The following is a 21,267-nucleotide window of genomic DNA, read 5'->3' as shown; positions in this document are numbered from 1 at the left end:
TTGATTTTACATGTGTTTATTCGTTTTGACGTAGTTCCGTTAGTTCTACTGTTTAAATGATTATCTTTCAACGAGAACTTGAAATTTCGAATATATCTGTAAATTGTTTTAGCTGTAACTTCTTCATTTTTCAGAGGGCACGGATGGGATAGCTATCAATCTGTAGGCTTTAATTAGAGCTTTTGAATAAAAATTATGACAAAAAATCGAAACCCTGATTTATTTTTTAATTAATTTTTTTGGTTTATGTTGAATTCATTGAGAAAAAAAATCATTGTTTTTAGCGTATATTTTTTTTAGAGTGCCCTATTGATTCCCTGCAACTTCTTCCTTGACGCCATTTTTGTAAGATGAACGCTTCCGAATTACAACGAGACCCGTAAACTGTTTTAGCTGTAACTCTTCATTTTTCAAAAGGCACGGATGGGATAGCCATCAATCTGTAGGTTTTAATAAGAGTTTTAAAATAAAAATTATCAAAAAAAATTAAAACCCTGGTTTTTATCTTATTTAACTTTTTCGGATTATTTTGTAATTATTGAGAACAAAATCAAATTTTTTTTCGGTGTATATATTTATTTAGAGTGCCCAATCGTTTCCCTACAACTTCCGCCATTTTTGTACAATTAACGGTTTCTGAGTTACAACGATTTGAAAAAGTCAATTTTTGTGAAATGAAAAAATACTTACGCCTTTTTTAAAAACCAGTCGTAACGCCTTTTTTAAAAACCAGTTGCCCTCTCCATCAGTTCAAAACTTATGGTTTGCCATACTGAAGCCATGTGAAAAGTTTCATTCAAATCGGAGAAAGTCGAGTCTGATGATTTGCTAAGCATTTCTAGAATTGCTCATAACGCTTCTTTTGAAAGTGGCACCCTAATTTTTATTAAGGAGCTAGTGCCAATTTCGAAGAAAAAAATTCTCGGAGATGGTTGAACCGATGTTCACAAACTTAGATTCAAATGATAGGTCTGATGGTCTTATACAAAGTTCCGGAATTTAATTTCGTTCTGACTTCCGGTTCTGAAATTACAGGGTGATATGCATTAAAATTATGCAAATAATGCACCAAAATGTGGAAATAATATCACTCACTTTTCTCGGAGATGGCTGAACCGATTTTCACAAACTTAAATTGAAATTAAAGGTCTTATAATCTCATACAAAGTTCCGGAACTTCCGGTTCCGGAATTACAGGTTGATATAAAAAAAAGTGAAAATAATGTCACTCACTTTTCTCTGAGATGGAGGGTCTTAAGATACCATAAGAATATCCCAATTTTCATTCGGATCAAAATCTTGGGTGGAGGTAGGGTAGCTTAAAAAAATGTCAATTTCAAGAATACTTTGTTCATAAGCTACTTCTTCATATTGGTTAGTGATTTCCTCTAGTTTCCTCTAGTGATGTCAGGCTTTCGGTTCCGGAAGTACCGACAATAATAATTAAATGTGATAAAATGGAGCTCACTTCGCTATCTAACATATGATTGAATAGATTTTTACTAACTTGTAGTATATCAACTTTTTTAAATTGTAGTATTTCGGGGAATTTCTACTGTAATATATAAGAAAAAATGATAATGAGAACGGCATCATTACGCCACTAGGTGGATTGAAACAGCTGTTTTTATTTTAAATTTATTTTTATTTTTGCTGAAAATATAAATTATGTAATAAACGTATTTTTTATTCATTCGCTTTACTTAAAAAAAAAAAAGTTTTCTGGATTCATCTACGTAGAATCTACCTTTGTTGCTTGAGTTTACTACATAGTATCAGATTACATTTCAATAAGTAATATTTCCGAATACACCAAGTTCATATGATGTCACAATCAGCACAAAACAAATTTTATGGGAAAAATAGGCGTTTTTCAAATTCGTTAAATTGTTATTATGTTTTTTAAGCTCATGCTTAAACGCACGACTTAAGCAAATTGTTGCGATTTCCGATTTGTTTGCTTTTTGACAATGAACAATACTACAAAAAAAAATCTAAGTGGAACTCGATGGAACTTTTTGTTGCCTTTTCAAAGTTAGTTTTAATTGTTGAAAATCCGGACAGTTATCAAAAGCTCAACACAAACAACTCAAACACGGTAAAGTTTCATTAGCAATACATACATGTAAAAGTACATACCTTAAAGAAGAAATTCCATGTTTAAACGAGTAGATCAGTTGATTTATCTCAAAGTAACATGATTTTGGAGACGAGATTGTGCGACGCTCACTGCAAAAATGAGTAACAGGGATAGCAAAGGTTTGACGCCTTCCGTTTCTCAACCACGCATGGTTTCACCACGATCATAGTGAAAATGAGTTATACAAAAAGTACTCAAGATATTCTCATTGGAAAATCTATTGTACTAAACAATATTTGCCTTTCTCATATAGAAAGGTTATGCAATCACTTGAAAACCCGACTAGTAAAAATTGTCATTTATTATTCGACTCATTTCATCAAGCTGAGCAATGTCTGTGTGTGTGTGCGTGTGTGTATGTTTGTGTGTGTATGTGTGAAATAATCTCACTAGGTATTTCTCGGAGATGGCTGAGCCGGTTCTGACAAACTTAGATTCAAATGAAAGGTCTCACGGTCCCATACGGAATTCCTGAATATCATCCGGATCCGACTTCCGGTTCCGGAGTTATAGGGTAAAGTGTGTTCAATATTGTACACCCTCACTTGAAGCGGCGAAACAAAAAACGTAGAAAAATTTCTAAACTGGTCTCAAAACTACACAAATCGATAGCCATTATCAGTAGGCAACTAAACAAACCGATTCCGGCTGTTCTGGTTCCCGGTCTCCGGTTCCGGAGTCACTGGAAATAGTGGTCATATATTCCAGATTTTTGAATAGAATACCACAATATTATATTTGAGAAAGGGATCATTACACCACTAGGTGGAATAAAACAGGTGATTTTTACTCTTTTGGCCAGCTTTTTGGGGTGAAGGTATGCATTTTTACAATATTTCATCATATATTGGTTATTGAATTTTTTCCAAAGTTATTTTACGTTTCGTCTTTGACTCCTCAGTGCGTAGTAGCTTATGTTGAGCTGCTACGCACTGATGAATCAAAGACGAAACGTGAAATAATTTTGAAAATGGGTATGTGCACCTTGCATAAATTTTAGGGGTAAAAATAAAGCTTTTTGCCTTTCTTATATAGAAAGGCTATACAATCACTGCAAAAACCATCTTTTCAACCGTCAAAGTCATATACCATTCGACTCAGCTCGACGAGCTGAGCAGATGTCTGTGTGTGTATGTTTGTGTGTGACAAATAATGCACTCACTTTTCGGAGATCGCTTAACCGATTTTGACAACTTAGATTCAAATGAAAGGTCCCATACAAAGTTCCTGAGTTTCATTTGGATTCGACTTCCGGTTCCGGAATTACAGGGTAATATGCACCAAATATGTGAAAATAATGCACTAAAAATGTAAAAATAATGTCACTCACTTTCCTCGGAGATTGCTGAACCAATTTTCACAAACTTAGATGCAAATGAAAGGTCTCATGGTCCCATACAAAGTTATGAATTTCATTTGGATCCAACTTCCGGTTCCGGAATTACAGGGTGATATGCACCAAAAATATGAAAATAATGTCACTCAATTTTCTCGGAGATGGAAGTTCGTAAGATGCCATCAGAATATCCCAATTTTCATTAGGGTGCTAGGTATGAAAACGTCAATTTCAGGAATACTTTGTTCATAAGCTACCTCTTTATATTGGCTATAATTTTCTATACCATGAGACTCTGTAACCAAATAAACCATTGATAGTCCCATAAATGATTTGCTTGCTGCATCCAAGTCCGACTACCGGTACATTTTTTCCAAAATTCAAATCGTGATAGACAATCTTAAAAAAATGTGTAGATCATATTAGTGCATGGTTGAATGAACCGAATGTCACTATGCCGATATCCAACATTTGATTCAGGAAGTACCGGCAATAATAATAAAAAAAATTGAGAAAAATGAGAAAGGCATCATTACATCACTTGGTGGTTTAAAACAGGTTTATTTAATGTGTGTTAAACTTTTGATAATTTTTCGGATTTTCAATAATTTAAACCAACTAAAGACTGTCCCAGAAAGTATGGACGCACTTTGATTTCGCTCTAAATAATTCACAAGTGTTAGATATTCAAGTTTTATCTGATATACTGATAATATTGGACTACAACAACAGAATATTATTCTCAACATTTGCTACTTAACCATTGTAGACTTGCTGGCGCACTTTCTTGCGAACGTTCCTTATTAAATTCCGTACAGACTTCTTGGTGACAAGTTTTGACACTTTTCCAATCTTTTTCGAGCTGTTGAATGGTTTTGGCTGCCGAGACATGTTTCCTAAGATGTGCCTTCGTTAATGCCCAAAATTCAAAATGTTGTGGGCAATTTGGTGGATTCATGTCTTTTGGGACGAAATTGACATTTTTGGTAGTATACCATTCTACCGTTGATTTCGAGTAGTGGCAAGATCAGGCCAGATAACAACATATTCTTTGTGGCTTCGAATCATGGGTAGAAGTCGTTGTGTAAATATTCCTTGATGTATATTTCGCTGTTCATTGAAGCAGTGGTGATGAAGGCTTTCGAAATCTTACCGCAGCTACAAATTGCTTGCCAGACCATAACTTTCTTACCAAATTCAATCGATGTCTCGGACTGGTTTAACACTTGCCTTTGTCGCATCGTATAATATTGTGGTCCCGGCAAGGATTTGTAATCGAGTTACACGTAGGTTTCGTCGTCCATGATTATGCAGTTCAAATTTCCAGCAAGAATCGTATTGTACAGCTTTCGAACCTTCGGCCTGATCGATGCTTCTTGTTTCGGACTATGTTTTGGTTCTTATAGGTTCTTTAGAACGAAGAACATTTGACTTCGAAGTGCTCACTTTTTTGGCCAAATCCCGAACTGAAATCTCCTTCTTTTGTTCGAACGCCTTCAGTATACGTTTATCCAACTGAGGGTTAGCAGGACCTTTTTTCGACCCGTTTTCGGTTTATCCTCAAAGGTGTTATCCTCACCGAACTTCCTGATTACATTTCGCACGGCTTTTTCACTTACTCCTTCTATTTTTGCTATTTTTCTCAATTACAGTCCGCGTTCTGTGCACCATTTGTACACAATTTTTCGACGTTGTTCTGCTGACGGTCCACGCATTTCGAAACAAACTGATGAAAACGAATAAACAACTGCACAAGTGGTTAGAGAAGAGTGTAAACAACAGGACGCAGCCATAAAAGTTGACAGATTCTGAACCATTGCGAAATGGCATTGAGTTCCATTTTGATTTTTTTTCTAGTATTAGGAATATCTTTTCCAAAGAGTATTGTAAAGGTCAGCTTCATTAAGTTGCATATTTCGCTTTGGTGCAGAATTTTATCTTGGGTGAAAAAAGGTAAAATGTTGTATAGCTTTGCCAGGAAATAATAAACCCAAGCACTACCTGCCGTAAAGATATCAGAAAGCAGTGTGTTTACAATTATGCAGGCACATTTGACTATTAGAAAGCTCTTTTCAAAGTGGTTGCGTTCACTCACAGTCGATCAAAAACAACAACAAAAACAACATCGATATGTGACAATAGATGAAACATGGATCCAACCCTCCACTCCGGACTCGAAATGATCATCTGAGTGAACGGCAGCCACGTCCGAAGCATCTAAAGACACAAGAGTCAGCTGGGAAGGTTATGGCTTCAGTATTTAGTATGAACATTGTATAAATTTCATCAACCATCGTGAGAAAGGCAAAACGATCAATAGCAAATACTACATAGCGTTGTTCGATCGTTTGAATTTCTGTTTGAAAAACTACTGTTTTACCAAGACAATGCACCGAGTCGATTGCGACGATGGTTAAATTGGACGAATTCTGGCCGATAAGTAATTCAAAGCTAGACGTAGCAAATTACCGCGGTATCACTTCTCTTTGTGCTGGTTCTAAATTATTCGAAATTCTCGTTAGCAATGTTCTGTTTAAAAAAATAAAATCATACATATCGACCGATCAACATGGTTTTTTCCCCGGGAGATCAACAGCTACGAACTTAGTTCAGTTTACGTCACACTGCATCAGAAACATTGAAGATGGAGCACAGGTTGATACAGTTTATACAGACCTTAAAGCAGCGTTCGATCGTGTTGACCATACTCTGCTACTTGCGAAAATTCGAAAACTAGGTGCATCGGAAACATTCACCGATTGGCTCAAATCGTATCTTGTTGGCCGTTCACTTTCTGTTAAGCTTGGAAATTGTGAATCAAATAGCTTCTCGAATCTGTCGAGAGTGCCTCAAGGTAGCAATCTCGGACCTATGCTATTTTCTTTGTTCTACAACGACATCTGTTTTGTCTTGCCACCAGGGTGTAGGCTTGTTTATACAGACGATCTCAAGCTATTTCATATCATTAGATCTGTAGAAGACTGCAGGGCCTTACAAGTTGATGTCTTTAGCGACTGGTGTACACGTAACCGATTGACGCTTAGTATATCGAAATGCTCAGTTATTTCATTCACACGCAAGAAAGAACCTATTCTCTGGAGATACACTATTTTTGGAGAATTCCTTGAGAGAGTATTAATTGTAAGGGACTTAGGTGTAGTACTTGATTCTCAGCTGTCGTTCAGAGACCACTACTTCCACATCATTGCACAAGCTAACCGGAATCTTGGATTTATCATTAAAATAGCAAACGAATTCAATGACCCTTACTGTCTCAGATCATTGTATTTCACCCTTGTCCGATCTGTTCTTGAAGCTTTATCGGTAATATGGTATCCTTACGCGGACGTTTGGATTAACCGAATTGAATCAATGCAAGCTAAATTCCTTTGCTACGCCCTCAGATCTTTACCTTGACGCAAACCGACAGAATTACCACCTTATACTGATCGTTGTCGATTACTGGGTATGGACACACTTTCAAAAAGGGGAAATATTTCCAGAGCTGTATTTATAGGGAAACTATTGATGTGACAAATTGACGCTCCTAATACCCTTTCTCAAGTAAATATCAATGTACCACCTAGAACTTTAAGATCGCGGAACTTTTTAAGACTTGACTATCAACGTACTGACTATGGACAAAACGAACCCATTAGGGGAATGTGTAATAGTTTTAATAGTGCCTATGAATGTTTTGATTTTTCCATTTCATGTGATGTTTTCAAAGATAGACTAAGAAGATTATTGTAATGTATAAGTGTAAGGCCACAATGTAATATGAAAATGTATGTATAATTGTATTATTGTCAACCGTCAGAAAAGATGAAGGGGTTTTTACGCACAATTTGACGATTGAATTATCCTCAATTGGGCATTTCCCCTTTCCCCTTGCTTCATGGAGACTATAACAGGTCAGATGAAGGTATAAGAAATAAAAAATAAAATAAAAAATAAAATCAAATGAATCCGCAATTGCTGAATGTGAAGCCTATTCTGAGACAAAAGACATATCCTTCTGCAAGTGCGGTATCGAGAAGTTAACGATGGAATGATTGTATTGTTTTTGAAGAAGATGAAGAATAAAATCGATTTTTGGCAAAAATAAAAGTAGTTTTTTCTTAGTTAGTCACACGTTTTATTGAATGATGTGTTAAAACTGAGAAAAATCCTTTTTTATGTTATGTGAAATTTAATTTTAATAATAATAATTCTTATATCGTGGAAATGCAATTCATGCCTTCAAATTGTTATCTCTCATCACAACAATGTCGTAAATATTAGATATTTGGAGTTAGGCATAGTAAATCTTGTTCTCGAATTCACTTTAGATATGATCTCTCTTTAATCGGCTCAAATTTTCATGCACTAAACTGGCCAAAGCACACGGTTCCCCAGAACCAATTAATGTGGACTGAAATTGCCATTAAAGGTAAATCAGAGCCAAACATTATTCTTGCAACGTCAGTTTACTTGCATCGAAACATAATTATTATTTCAGTATTCATCGATATATGAATCGATTGGGACCCACGAGTCTTTCCTAAACTCGGACGTCGCGGTGTGGTCCAGCCAGCGCATAATTTATGTGAGAACGGATCGCACTTGGTTAGTGTAGCTGGTGTGCAAAACTGTGTATGTGCCGTACCGCAGCAAGCAATATTATTACCCGATATATCTACGGTAAAGAAAGTCCACTTTTTGACCGCTTGCTCAGTCGTATGTGAACTTATGTTTCGCTAGCCGCGGTATCGAAATAAACATGCAATGAGCTCTGGGAGAACCGAAAGCACATGTTCGCGAAAACTGTTTACTTTTTTTTGTTTTGTTCGCTGATGGTTTGTGTTGCACAAACGAGAACAAGTTGCAAAACATTCTCCAGAGGAATCCTCGGTGATTTCGAAAGCTACCCTCGATGCTGGTGGCGGAATGCAGCAAAGGGGTTTGGGAGGTCATATGAATTATGATTTCACTGCTAATAATACGGTCCCGTCGCTCTTTTGGTCCATGACGATCGACCGATCGGCCCATGGATTGCCTTCTTGGGAGCAGCTCCGCTTCTCACAAATGAAGCGCGTGTGCCTCGGTTTACCAAAGGGATGCTCCGATGCGGCGCGCGAATTCCCATGTGAGCCGTGCTGTGCGTCCCCATTGATACCTGCTCGGTGAATAGGAACCTCTTTGAAGCTGCACCAGGCGAACCGTTTATGGCTTCATAATAAATATTCGAGAACTCGTCAATATTGGCACAAGTAAGACTGTTGCGAGCCCCGAAACCGGTACTCGCCGTTTCACCTGTTTCGCTGCACCAATGCGATGTGCTATGCAATAAATTCGCCATCAGAGTTGGTGCTTTACTCGGCTGCAACTGACTATTACCGCTCATAAATATCAAATTTTTAATTAACTCGTTAGAGTACCTGCCGGTAATCGATCATTTTTACCTTGCTCTCTGACTTTGCTGGGCTAATGTGGTTTATTTTAGTAAATTGTGTGGCTCGGCTATGTTATAGACCGCAGTGAGCAGGTCCGCCATACGAGCATGTAGGGCTAATTTATAGTTCAATGATAACATTACTTGGGCTCAATTTAGTGCTGCGATCGAGAATGATCAATTTTGTGAAACGACGCTCTGAGAAACCACCACTCGTGATTCATACATTTGTACTACTCTCGATTTTGACAGCTCGCTCGAGCAGCGAAATACTCTGTTGGGAAAATGTGTGTTTAGATAAGCACCAAATCTACCAATTTAAAGTTGTTTTTTCATAGGTTAGTGTATAAGTTTACTGATAATTTGGTAAACCTTGCCAATTCGAAAGATTCTTTCGACTTGTTTGCAACGCTGGTCTGCATCCTTGGCAAGATATAACTGTTGTTGGCTCCAACTTACATGGCTATTATTTCCGTTGTAGTTCCGTGGCACCTGCTGCAAGACTCTAGTCTTAATCATTACCATCAAATAAATCGAACATCATAATAGTCTTACCCCACAAGGAGAGTGGCGAGCTTATTCCATTTTTCCTCGTTTTTAGCACATTTTTCATCGACTTTAGCACGGATCGTATTTGGCAGCATAATCGTTCACATATGACAAATTAGAGGGATGACATACTTTTAAAATTCAAAACAATTTCATATTCATATTAATTGAAAATGCTTACAGCAACAATTGCTGGAAGAACATAACATAACATCCATATACTATTCGAATCTGTTCGTCGAGATCAGCAAATGTCTGTGTGTAACAACAAACAACAAATGATTTCTACAAACTTGGATTCATATGATAGTTCAAATGCTTTCATACAAATTTTCTGAACATCTTTTGGATCCGACTTCTGAATTCTTGAACTACAGAGTGATATGTGTCAAAAATTAGAATAATGTTCCTCATTTTCTCGAAGATGAAGATAATTCAGATCCAATAAAAATTTTCTGTTTTTTAATCGGATCTGACTTCCCGTTCCGGAGATACAGGATCATTAGTGTTTTTTTACAAGTTATAACAATGTAGAATTGGAACTACCAATTGAAACACCTTGAATATTCAATCCTATCCGGTTCACTGGCGCCCCGACGACTCAACACCGGGAGGCGTAACATGAAAGTCGTTGTCGGGAGAACTTACTTCACTGAGGAACTCTTCGTCGGTGTACGTTAGATCATTCGTCGGGGACTAACCGAGTAGTAGTCGTAGTACCGAAATCGAGTCATCGGTGACCGCTACATCGGTTTCCGAATTCTGCTTCCGAAATTCTCGGGAACAGAATCGGGAATCAATCTTTTTTTCAAAGAAGAAAAAACCGAATTTCATAAACAAAAATTCAAACTAAATACTTTGGTCGCCTATGAAACTGCAGGATTTTATTCGATTCTGAAAATACAGGGTAATGAGTTATTAAAATTTAAACCGTCATAGAAGATGACGATACCGAAAATCGTAAACAATCTTCAAAGTTGTGTTCAAAACAATTCCAATTTGCTCCTCATGTGAATTCATGCAGCAAGGGCGAGGATGCTGCAACACCGCACGAGGGCGAACGACGAACGATACAGACAGGCACGAAACAGACAGAACACGGTTTTCCGGGAGAAAAAGCGCCACCAGGAAGACCAAGATCGCGAAGCGGTGGAACAGCTGTACCGCGCAAATGACACACGGAAGTTCAATGAAAAGGTGAACCGCTCACGTATAGGCTACACGTCACAGGCCGAAATGTGCAGAGATACCAGTGGTAACCTTCTCACGAACGAACGTGAGGTGATCGACAGGTGGAAGCAGTACTACGACGAGCATCTGAATGGCGAAGCACAGGATACAGAGAACGACACAGGAATCAATCTGGGTGCACGCTCAGCCGACGACAGATTCCCAGCCCCTGATCTGTCTAATCTAATCCGACTAGTACAAGAAGAAGAGGAGCGCAGCGAGCAAGGTGGATCGATCAAGTGGAGGGTGATCTCAGAAGCATCCGTGCATTGAGTGGCTGGCGACGAGCAACTATGGACCGAGTTATGTGAAGACGTATGCTTGATACAGCAAAGGACACCCCAGGCCTATAGCTGTTAGGTAAGCTTAGTAAAACACCGAGGAATATTCAGGCAAAAAATACATGTGAATTGATTAAAATAGGTACGATCTCACTGCTAGGTGGATTAAGCCGAAATTGTTCGATTTACGAGACCTCGTTTTTGTTTGTAAATGTATATTTGAGTGTATTATCTGGTTTGGTAGCCTTGTCTATGTAATTTATCCTGATGTTAAATAGTATCAGGTGGTACTGGAAGACCTTACGTCTTAATTTATTTTTGTGAAAGCGAATTTGAGTCTCTGAGAAAAAAAATGAGTGAGACTATTGGATGAACACACACTCTTACAAACCACATACGCACACTTCTCAAAGTTGTGAATATGACAAGGATAAATTTTTTAATATTAACATTTAATTCTGTTATAACTTATAACAGAATTAAATGGTAATATTAAAAAAATTATCCTTGTAAAATCATTCTGTTCAAACACTCAAACGAAAAGTTAATGAAAATTGTGAATATGGTTTTTGGTGCGATGAAAACCGTAGGGGAGACCGGTGCGAAAATGGCCACTCGTAATATTAGAGTATATTCGGTGAGTATTTTTAGCTAAGTGAAGTCATAAACTTATTTTTGTTTTGTGCATAGAATTGCTGATTATTTTACAATATTTTCGAGTAACAAATAAATGGTCCAAGAATCCCCAAATTTCGGGCATGATTGATAATCACAAATACGATATTACCGACGACGTTCCTAAAGCACTTTCAGCATCAGCTGCACAAAAGATGAGAGAAGATTCCGAACCATCAAATAGTTTGGACAAATGTTTCGTTTATTGGGACAAATTACTCAATTATCTGTGCTACAATATTTGCATTGAATGCTTACACAGAGCTCAGATAGAGCCTGCATTTTCACATAAGTGAAATGTTTCTCTGAGCCAAACAGTGAATCAGATTATGAGTGAAATATTTTTATTTTATTTATTTAACATAACTAAAAACCAATAGCATTTTATTTCGCTTTTTTACCATTTTTCATATTTCTTTGGCAAAATCAGTAATTTTCAAATGAAATGAAATATGTTCCATGTATGATAAATTAATATATCAATAAGACCAAAAAACTGTTTCACTGTTTTTTTGAGGACGCTTCATAAAAATCATGATTTGAGGTGTAGTATTTTTTTATTTTCAAAAATTGTTGGTGGTTGTTCAAAGTGAAAACTACGATTTTCCCGAAAAAAATCCGTCATTTTGTAGCTGTTAAGCCTCCAACTCCATAAACAACGAAAAGGAAAATGTTGGGGTCTGGTTTTTAATAGGTTTATGAGAAAAACACGTTTAAAGTTTTTTGTCTATAAAATTAATGGAAACAATTAATTACACCAGGAAGCCCGTAGGATTTAACATTTAAAAAAAATCATATTTTTTTCTTTGATAATTTATTATAATGAAACATTCAAAAAATGTTTTGACAAGTTTTGAAATCAATCGAAGTAGAGATCTTGGGCCTGTGCGCCGAGCTCTTGCTTCTTCGTATGTCGTTTTCCCTTGATGCTAAACCTAACCTAGTTTCCACTCTAACTGCTGTCAAACCGTTTGTTTGAAGCTAGTTTCGAACCTAGTTTCAACGTTGTTGAACTGAAAATCGAGTCAGTTTCGAGCCTGGTTGTCATATCAGGTTTGCTCAAACCCCCGTTGCTAAGTGCGAAATCAACATAGTTTCGTGAAAAGTGTTTGTTTGATGAAACTACCCTGGGTCAGTTTCAGTTTTCTCAAGCGAAAACGACAGTAGAATGAGATAGCCATAGATAGAGAACCATAACTCCCAGAGTTTTCTAAAAATAGGCTTGAAAATTTCACAAAAATTTATTGAAATGTTTTACTATAAGAAAATATAAAGAAAATAATAAATGATTTCTCAAAAGTTTTAGACCCTACTCGCCCCTTAAATTATTGAAATTTTGGAACTGCAAGACGAATAAAAGATAGAAATTGTATGAAACCCAAAAATTATTCCTTTCAATATAAACGTGTGACAATGTTGTAGTGAGTTTCTCTTCAAAGTTTTTGTCATTATTTATGATGCTTCCAGAAACGGTATTCAGAGACCAGCATAACCAAAATTAATTCATGTGTCCATGAATTAAAGGGTGATTTTTTAAGAGCTTGAGAACTTTTTTAAACAATAAAACGCATAAAATTTGCAAAATCTCATCGGTTCTTTATTTTAAACGTTAGATTGGTACATGACATTTACTTTTTGAAGATAATTTCATTTAAATGTTGACCGCGGCTGCGTCTTAGGTGGTCCATTCGGAATGTCCAATTTTGGCAACTTTTTCGAGCATTTCGGCCGGAATAGCCCGAATTTCTTCGGAAATGTTGTCTTCCAAAGCTGGAATAGTTACTGGCTTATTTCTGTAGACTTTAGACTTGACGTAGCCCCACAAAAAATAGTCTAAAGGCGTCAAATCGCATGATCTTGGTGGCCAACTTACCGGTCCATTTCTTGAGATGAATTGTTCTCCGAAGTTTTCCCTCAAAATGGCCATAGAATCGCGAGCTGTGTGGCATGTAGCGCCATCTTGTTGAAACCACATGTCAACCAAGTTCAGTTCTTCCATTTTTTGGCAACAAAAAGTTTGTTAGCATCGAACGATAGCGATCGCCATTCACTGTAACGTTGCGTCCAACAGCATCTTTGAAAAAATACGGTCCAATGATTCCACCAGCGTACAAACCACACCAAACAGTGCATTTTTCGGGATGCATGGGCAGTTCTTGAACGGCTTCTGGTTGCTCTTCACTCCAAATGCGGCAATTTTGCTTATTTACGTAGCCATTCAACCAGAAATGAGCCTCATCGCTGAACAAAATTTGTCGATAAAAAAGCGGATTTTCCGAATGGACCACCTAAGACGCAGCCGTGGTCAACATTTAAATGAAATTATCTTCAAAAAGTAAATGTCATGTACCAATCTAACGTTTAAAATAAAGAACCGATGAGATTTTGCAAATTTTATGCGTTTTATTGTTTAAAAAAGTTCTCAAGCTCTTAAAAAATCACCCTGTAGTATGACGAATGAATTGAAATAGTTTTGAGCCCAATTTTAAAGAATTTTCGATATCGTCAGCTTTTATGACGGTTTGAATTTTAAAAACTTATCACCTTGTAATTTCAAAAAAGGATGTTGGAATTGGATAAAACTCATCAATTTTGTATGGGACCATAAGTTTATTTTGATTAGATTTTTTTGTATATGAAATTCGCTTTGGCCTTCTATTAGTTTCTCTATTCCAAATACTTGTGGAAATCGGTGTAGCCGAAATCAGTTAAATTCGCTTAATGTATAGATAACCATTTCTTTTGATTCCAAATTTTTGAAAATCAGTGTAGCCATCGTAGAGAAATCAAAAATCCTTCCACTTCTAATTTTTGAGTACCTTCCGGGATCGGAAACCAAATACCGGTAAAACTGAAATAAGTTTATTTGGTCGTCGACTCTCAGAATCTGTGAACCCGATTAACCCGATAAATTCATGGAAATTTTTGCTATGGATTATGTTGCCAAAATAAACCGTGCCAAAATCGAAACGTCGCGAAAAAGGGCGCTGTGCATAGTTTTTAAGGATGCTAAGAAGTAACTGCATGAAACTGTATTTAAAATCGTGTTTCGCTTTGCTTCGAAACATCGTTTTATCATCAAATGCTTAAAACTTCTACTACTGGAATAAGGCGAAAAGCCACCTACACAAAAATATCGATACCTCAATTGAAAATGAACGGATCGTAACAATCTATGGCTTGCTAGATAGATATTACCGCAATTTAAGTCTAAAATCATATTCTGTTTTGAAGGTCAATTGTGACAGATATTGTCAAAACACTGAAAATTTTAACATAAAACTTCGTATAACTCAAAAAGTAATCATCCGATAGCAAAACCATTCATTATCGTTCAAGGTGACGAGAAGACCTTTCATTTGCAACTAATTTGATCAAAATCCAGTCATCTCTGAGATCTCGACCTCTTTGTTGACAACACACATACAGGTACACGGACATTTTCTCAGTTCGTCGAGCTGAATCGATTGGTATATGACTCCCGGCTCTCCGGGCCTTGGAAAATTTTTCAAAAGTTTGAGCGAATTCTATACCTATTTTTTATATTTATAAAAATATTATGTTGTTGGGCATCTCTTATGGATCAGCTGAACACATTTTAACTGATGTCTTGGGTTTGAAACGCGTCGCTTCTCAGCTGGTGCCAAAAAAGCTGAATTTCATTCAAAATCAGCGTCGTGTTGATGGGGCCAAAGAGATTATTTCCAACGCAGATAGTGACCCCACATTCATCGAATGCATCATAACTGGTGATGAGGTGTGGATCTATGAATATGACATCGAAACCGCACAACAATCGACCGAATGGCGCTTCGAAGGTGAGCCGTTGTTCTAAATTCTCATCCATTATAAAAATCGCCACACGAAAATTTTTCAACTTCTTTGTATAGACGCCAAACAAAAACTAATCGTACGATATGCGTCAAAATTTGACAGAATGTGTATAAAAGTGTTGCCAACGTTGAGAGAATAAAAGTTTACCGATTGGACAAGCGCGGGAATTTTAAAATGAAAATGTAGGTACGGATGAAGAAAACACAACACCGCAATTGTGAACGGTGCACGCTGTGTACGATGTTCGATTTCGGTTCTGGTTGAAAATCATTGCCACAACGGGAAGTGCGCCAGAAGATGTGAAAGAATTTCAATAGACAGTAAGAATGTGGTGATAAAGTAATATCATCTATAAAACCTGTTTTAATCCACCTAGTGGTGTAACATTAATGAAAATTCAATTACAAAATGGCGCCCCACCCCAACCAAATGCGTTTTGTAACTGAATGTTATAGCTTTCGAATTGTTTATAACATTCCGAGTGAATTCTCCGCACTATTTTTTGCTCAAGACCAAAATTGGCCATTTTCGCCCCGGTCTACATAAAGAACAATTTGGCCACGTTGCTTCATCCGATATTTTTAGAGACGCTTTAACCTCTGCATCACCAAGGTAGTTGAATAACTAAGGGCAGGCGCGGCAACTAGGGGGGGGAGGGGGGGGCAAAGCACTTTTTGACCCCCCCCCCCCCCCAAAACATTTTTTGGGGGGGGAGGCATGCCCCCTAATATTTTGGCAACTGGAATAATTATTAGAAAATTTGCTAGGAATATCTTATGACATAAAACTTTTTTCTGTTATCCCCATAGTTCGTTTCCGAAATCCTTCACATTTCTTAACTAAGTTACTAAAAATTTTAAACGAATTTACTATAATGTGAAATGTGCTATACTGTACCACTTTCGAATATTGGTTATTACTGGAATAGTACGGGAAAATGTTTGTGATTTTTACTTGGTTGCTTTTTATTTGCTCTAACCTTTCCGATTCCTTTATAAAAATGCTTTATATATTGAAAAGTTTAATGATCTGTAGTAATAATTTTTTGTGCCCCCCAATATTGATACTTCCATTCATCTCAGCTCTAGTAGTCATCTCATATACGAAAACAATTAGTTAAAGTGTGATTTCTTATCTCTATTCGATAGATTGACTTTAAGGGTGAGGTAGAAATACGAGAAGTCACTTCTAGTTTTAGCGTCGCTATAATAGCAGTATTGAACAATGTTCGAATTATGTTTTTATGTGGTATCGCTTCTTAGAGTCGAAGCTATTGTGTTCGTTAATTGATAGTCGAGTAATTGGTAAAAACCTGTTTTAACCCACCTAGTGGTGTAATGATGCCTTTCTCATGTATAATATTGTGGTATTCCATTCAAAATTTTTTTCTTCGATTTTTGAAAGAAACCAAGAAATTGTTTGTGCATTAACTAGTATAGCATACAGAATAAAACAGTGCTTTGATGCTTCCTTAAGAAAAGGAAGTGGGTTCACTATTCATATTCGGCACCGGAACCCGAGAACCGGTATAATCAAAGTAGGTTCGTACGGCCACCAACTAACATGATATACAAACTCTACTAGTACGCACACTAATACAATATTGAACACACTTTACCCTATAACCCCGCAACCGGAAGTCGGATCCGGATGAAATTCAGGAATTCCGTATGGGACCGGAAGACCTTTCATTTGAATCTAAGTTTGTGGAAATCGATTCAACCATCGCTGAGAAAAGTGAGTGAGATCCATTTTTGTACATATGACCACTATTTCCGGTACTTCCGGAACCGGATACCGGGAACCGGGATAGCCGGAATCGGTTTGTTTAGTTGCCTACTGATAATGACTATCGATTTGTGTTGTTTTGAGACCAGTTTAGAAAATTTTTTACGATCTTTGTTTCGGCGGTTTGAGTGACGGTGTACAATATTGAACACACTTTACCCTATAACTCCGGAACCGACAGTCGGATCCGGATAAAATTCTGGAATTCCGTATAGGAACGGGAGTCCTTTCATTTGAATTTAAGTTTGTGGAAATCGATCAAACCATCGCTGAGAAAAGTGAGTGAGATCCATTTTTGTATATATGACCACTATTTCCGGTACTTCCGGAACCGGATACCGGGAACCGGGATAACCGGAATCGGTTTGTTTAGTTGCCTACTGATAATGACTATCAATTTGTGTTGTTTTGAGACCAGTTTAGAAATTTTTTTACGTTTTTTTGTTTCGCCGGTTTAAGTGACGGTGTACAATATTGAACACACTTTACCCTATAACTCCGGAACCGAAAGTCGGATCCGGATAAAATTCAGGAATTCCGTATGGGACCACGACCTTTCATTTGAATCTAAGTTTGTCAAAATTGGCTCAGCCATCTCCGAGAAAACCTAGTTAGATTATTTGAAACACACAGTCATTGCTCGGCTCGATGAACTGAGTCGAATGGTATATGACACTTGGCCCTTTTCACTAGTCGGGTTTTCAAGTGATTGCATAACCTTTCTATATGAGAAAGGCAAAACATATGGCGACCATACTAATAAGATGATTACTACACTGGCCATAACATATGTAGTTCTAAAGATTTAAGATGATTTGCAATTTCGAATAAGGCTTCAGATAGATTCATTTTCCTGTGTTTCATATTGTCAGTTAGTAGTCTAAGCTTTTTCTGTGGAAAAGAAAATTTTATTCAAAACCGGGGTTTTTGAAAATAATAGCCATCACCTTAATATGGATTGTATCCAGTTCTCACATAAAAACGTAAATATATTGGAGTTACAACAAACCTTTTTTTGAATTTCATCATTCTGTTCCAACAGATTTTGGAATCGATTGTTAGTGTACAGAATCATTGCATGACTAGTGCTACGATCCTATTGACAACAAGAATCCTTCCAGGTCGGAGCTCGAACTTAAGACAACTAGTTTGTAAAAACCATTCAGTAAACATATTCATTAAACCGTCACAACTCTGTTTTCAAACATACTTACGCTAATGTTTTCCTATCTTGACAAACTGAGTCCACAGTAATTTCGTTGCCTTTTTGTTAGTGGTAGAAGTAGAACATGTGGAAACTCAGGTAAATGTCCGAATAAATTTTCTGAGAAACCAAAATCAATATTAACCAAATTGATTTTGGCCACGCACAACAAATTTTCATCATCATGAGTTTCGGAATCGAATCGAACGCTTATAATTCTTACAGAACGAAAGCTTTATTCATAATAATCGTAATCTGCTCACGAAATGTACTAGATAATAAATAAATAAAATACTGCGGGCTAATAAATACTCTAGAAAGGAATCGAACTTCGAGAAGAAATGCACGTTAAACGTCATTGTCGAATTCACTGTGTAGGAAACATTGGAAATAAAAACTTCAGATTCAAATAAATTGCACTTTCAAAACAATAAAACTGTCGTGTGATCTCGCATGTAAAAAATAAACAGTTGACTATGTTACGCTACAAACAACACTAGCTACTTGGCGTATAGCCTCTGTACTATTTACTGGAAGGAATTTGTACCCTCTAGGACCTATATCGTAAAACAATACTGATACTGGAATAAGAAATGGCTTCTACCGAATGGGGCAGAGTGTTTACTTCTTCTCAATGAGATCGCTTAACTCCCCGTTGATGATTGCTGTTCATGCTGCTTCCGGGGTTGGAGGAAGACGACGTAGAGGTTGATGACGAGGACGAACCGGGATTGTGAAGCTGATGCTGCAGCTGTTGGTGCTGCTGCTGATGCAGCTGCTGCTGTTGGATGAGATGATGATGATGAAGATGATTTTCTTCCGTTGGTTTACGGTCTACGCTTGAGGAGGATGTACTTTCCAGTGCCAACAGGCGATGATCCGAAGGCCACGGTGGAGGTGGTATCTGAATTGGTACTGGCACCGGAAGAGACATGGGCACCGGAATGCCGTCTTGATTTATGGTACACGGTAGAACGCATCCGGATTGTGGCGGGGGATGACAATCTGTCATAATTGGCACGAATTGCTCTGGCATCCAGTCAAAGGAAAACGTTGACGGTACGCCAGTAACGTGAGGAGCACTTGTTGGAGTCGGTGGTGTGGTCGTCATGTAGGGACTAAGTTCCTGATGGGTAATGTCTGGAACTTTTTGTACAGTCGTATCCGACCAAGGGGGACTTGGGTTCCACTGGTCGATGAAATCCGTTGGTTCTGTTACTGTCGATGAGGGAGGAGCTTTGAGCACGCGAGTACTTCTGTTGTGAAACGAGGTAGACAGAGTCATGGTTTGAACTCCCCCGGATCCCATGATTGATCCCGTTCCACCGTCAGCGATTCCCGCACTGCTGTTGTGATTTGGATCCGGGTGTTCGAGATTACCGGGATGCGTCGGAGGATGAAGCTCCGTTACGGAACTTTCAGGGGAGTCATGACCATTTTCCGGAATATAGAGTGGTTCTATTCGATTCAATGCTCGCTTTTTTGCAGGAGGCGATCCATTACGGTCGGGCTGAATACTCTGACTACTGCCGCTGCTATCGCAACGTATCGGAATGGAACCCATGGACGGTTGTACTTGACTACTGTAGTCTACGGGTTGAGTTTCCAGACAGTATGCGTACGGTCGATAATGTTCTCCACCTAGACCATGGTGATGACTGATGATTGGGGTTGAGGATCCATTCATGTGATGTCCGCTCGTACCTCCTCCAGTCTGCCCCACAGGTGAGTGGTACCCGTAGGAAACATGATGCGGAGGTGCAATGTAACCGTGGGCTTGGATCGTCGACGTGGGCGAAGGGTGACCGTGGTAATAGGAAGTATTGGGCGGAATCCGAGTCGCTCCTTCGAACGGGATTCCAAATTGCATCTTCGACTGAACGGTGTAGTAATGATAGAGCCATGAGTTCGAGAGCATCACCGAAGCTTCGCGATCACTAAAAATAAAGGAAATAAAAAAAAATTGTTACGAAAAAGTGAAAAAACAATTATTGCACTGTTCAGAACTGCACAGTATGAAAATGTGCTGAAGCAATAATGTGGTCATATATGCAACTGCTCTGATCTGACAGAGCTTTGAGGTCTGTAAACGACAACAGAATTATATGGATTTTTCTTTGTTTCTTTTCAACTCATTATCAAATTTCTAAGCAGGATTATCAGTTATGCAGATATTCGAGATACTTTCATAGAAAAACTAGAACCCAGAAACACGGTTGTATCCAGTGGTGTTAGATTTATCGAAATCTCTGAAGATCTACGGATTCGGAAAAAATCTCCAGAAATTTGAATTGACTATTCAGATAATTTTTTCTATCTCAATTTCGACAGTTTCCAGAACCAATCGGTTGGAGTCTAAACTCATTCGGGATCGGTAGTTGCACTGGAGTCCGCATTGATTCATTGATGCAACAACCGATTCAGAATAAGTTTTGCCGCAGAGGTGGAAATAAACCCATTTTGCGCACGAAAATGTGAATCATTAAAACCGAACACCGTGAATTAAAAAATTGTGTAATCAAACTGTATTTTACACAGAATAGCTTCAGACCTTATGCATATGCACCCTTTTTATTGCGCTGAGACAAATTTGTTCTCATTCTTACAAGACAACCATGCGCAGGCGAAGAGCTTTAGCTGCTCTCACAAAAAACTCGTCCGCGAATTTATGTACGCAGACAAGGATGCCACTTTTCCCTGAGATCGTATCCGTAGATTTGGCGTCAAGTTTACTTATACTCATATATGTTGTATTGAGACTAGATTGTCGTGCGAAACCAGAGCTACCAACTTAAT

At 37.8% G+C, this 21,267-nt stretch overlaps 1 protein-coding gene across 1 annotated transcript in view; it reads right to left on the bottom strand.

Annotated features, from left to right (window-relative positions):
* Positions 1-18,734: 18,734 nt before the first annotated feature.
* The window catches only part of LOC131429458 (neuronal PAS domain-containing protein 4B), a 155,243-nt gene continuing 152,710 nt past the window's right edge, over positions 18,735-21,267 (bottom strand). The window contains exon 10 of the mRNA XM_058593593.1: positions 18,735-20,408. Coding sequence (XP_058449576.1) covers positions 19,103-20,408 — 1,306 coding nt within the window. The 3' untranslated portion in view covers positions 18,735-19,102. The remainder of the gene's footprint in view (positions 20,409-21,267) is intronic.

The sequence above is a fragment of the Malaya genurostris genome, chromosome 2, assembly GCF_030247185.1.
Source record: "Malaya genurostris strain Urasoe2022 chromosome 2, Malgen_1.1, whole genome shotgun sequence".
NCBI classification, from domain to species: Eukaryota; Metazoa; Arthropoda; class Insecta; order Diptera; family Culicidae; genus Malaya; species Malaya genurostris.
This window is presented reverse-complemented; position numbering and strand designations above follow the sequence as displayed.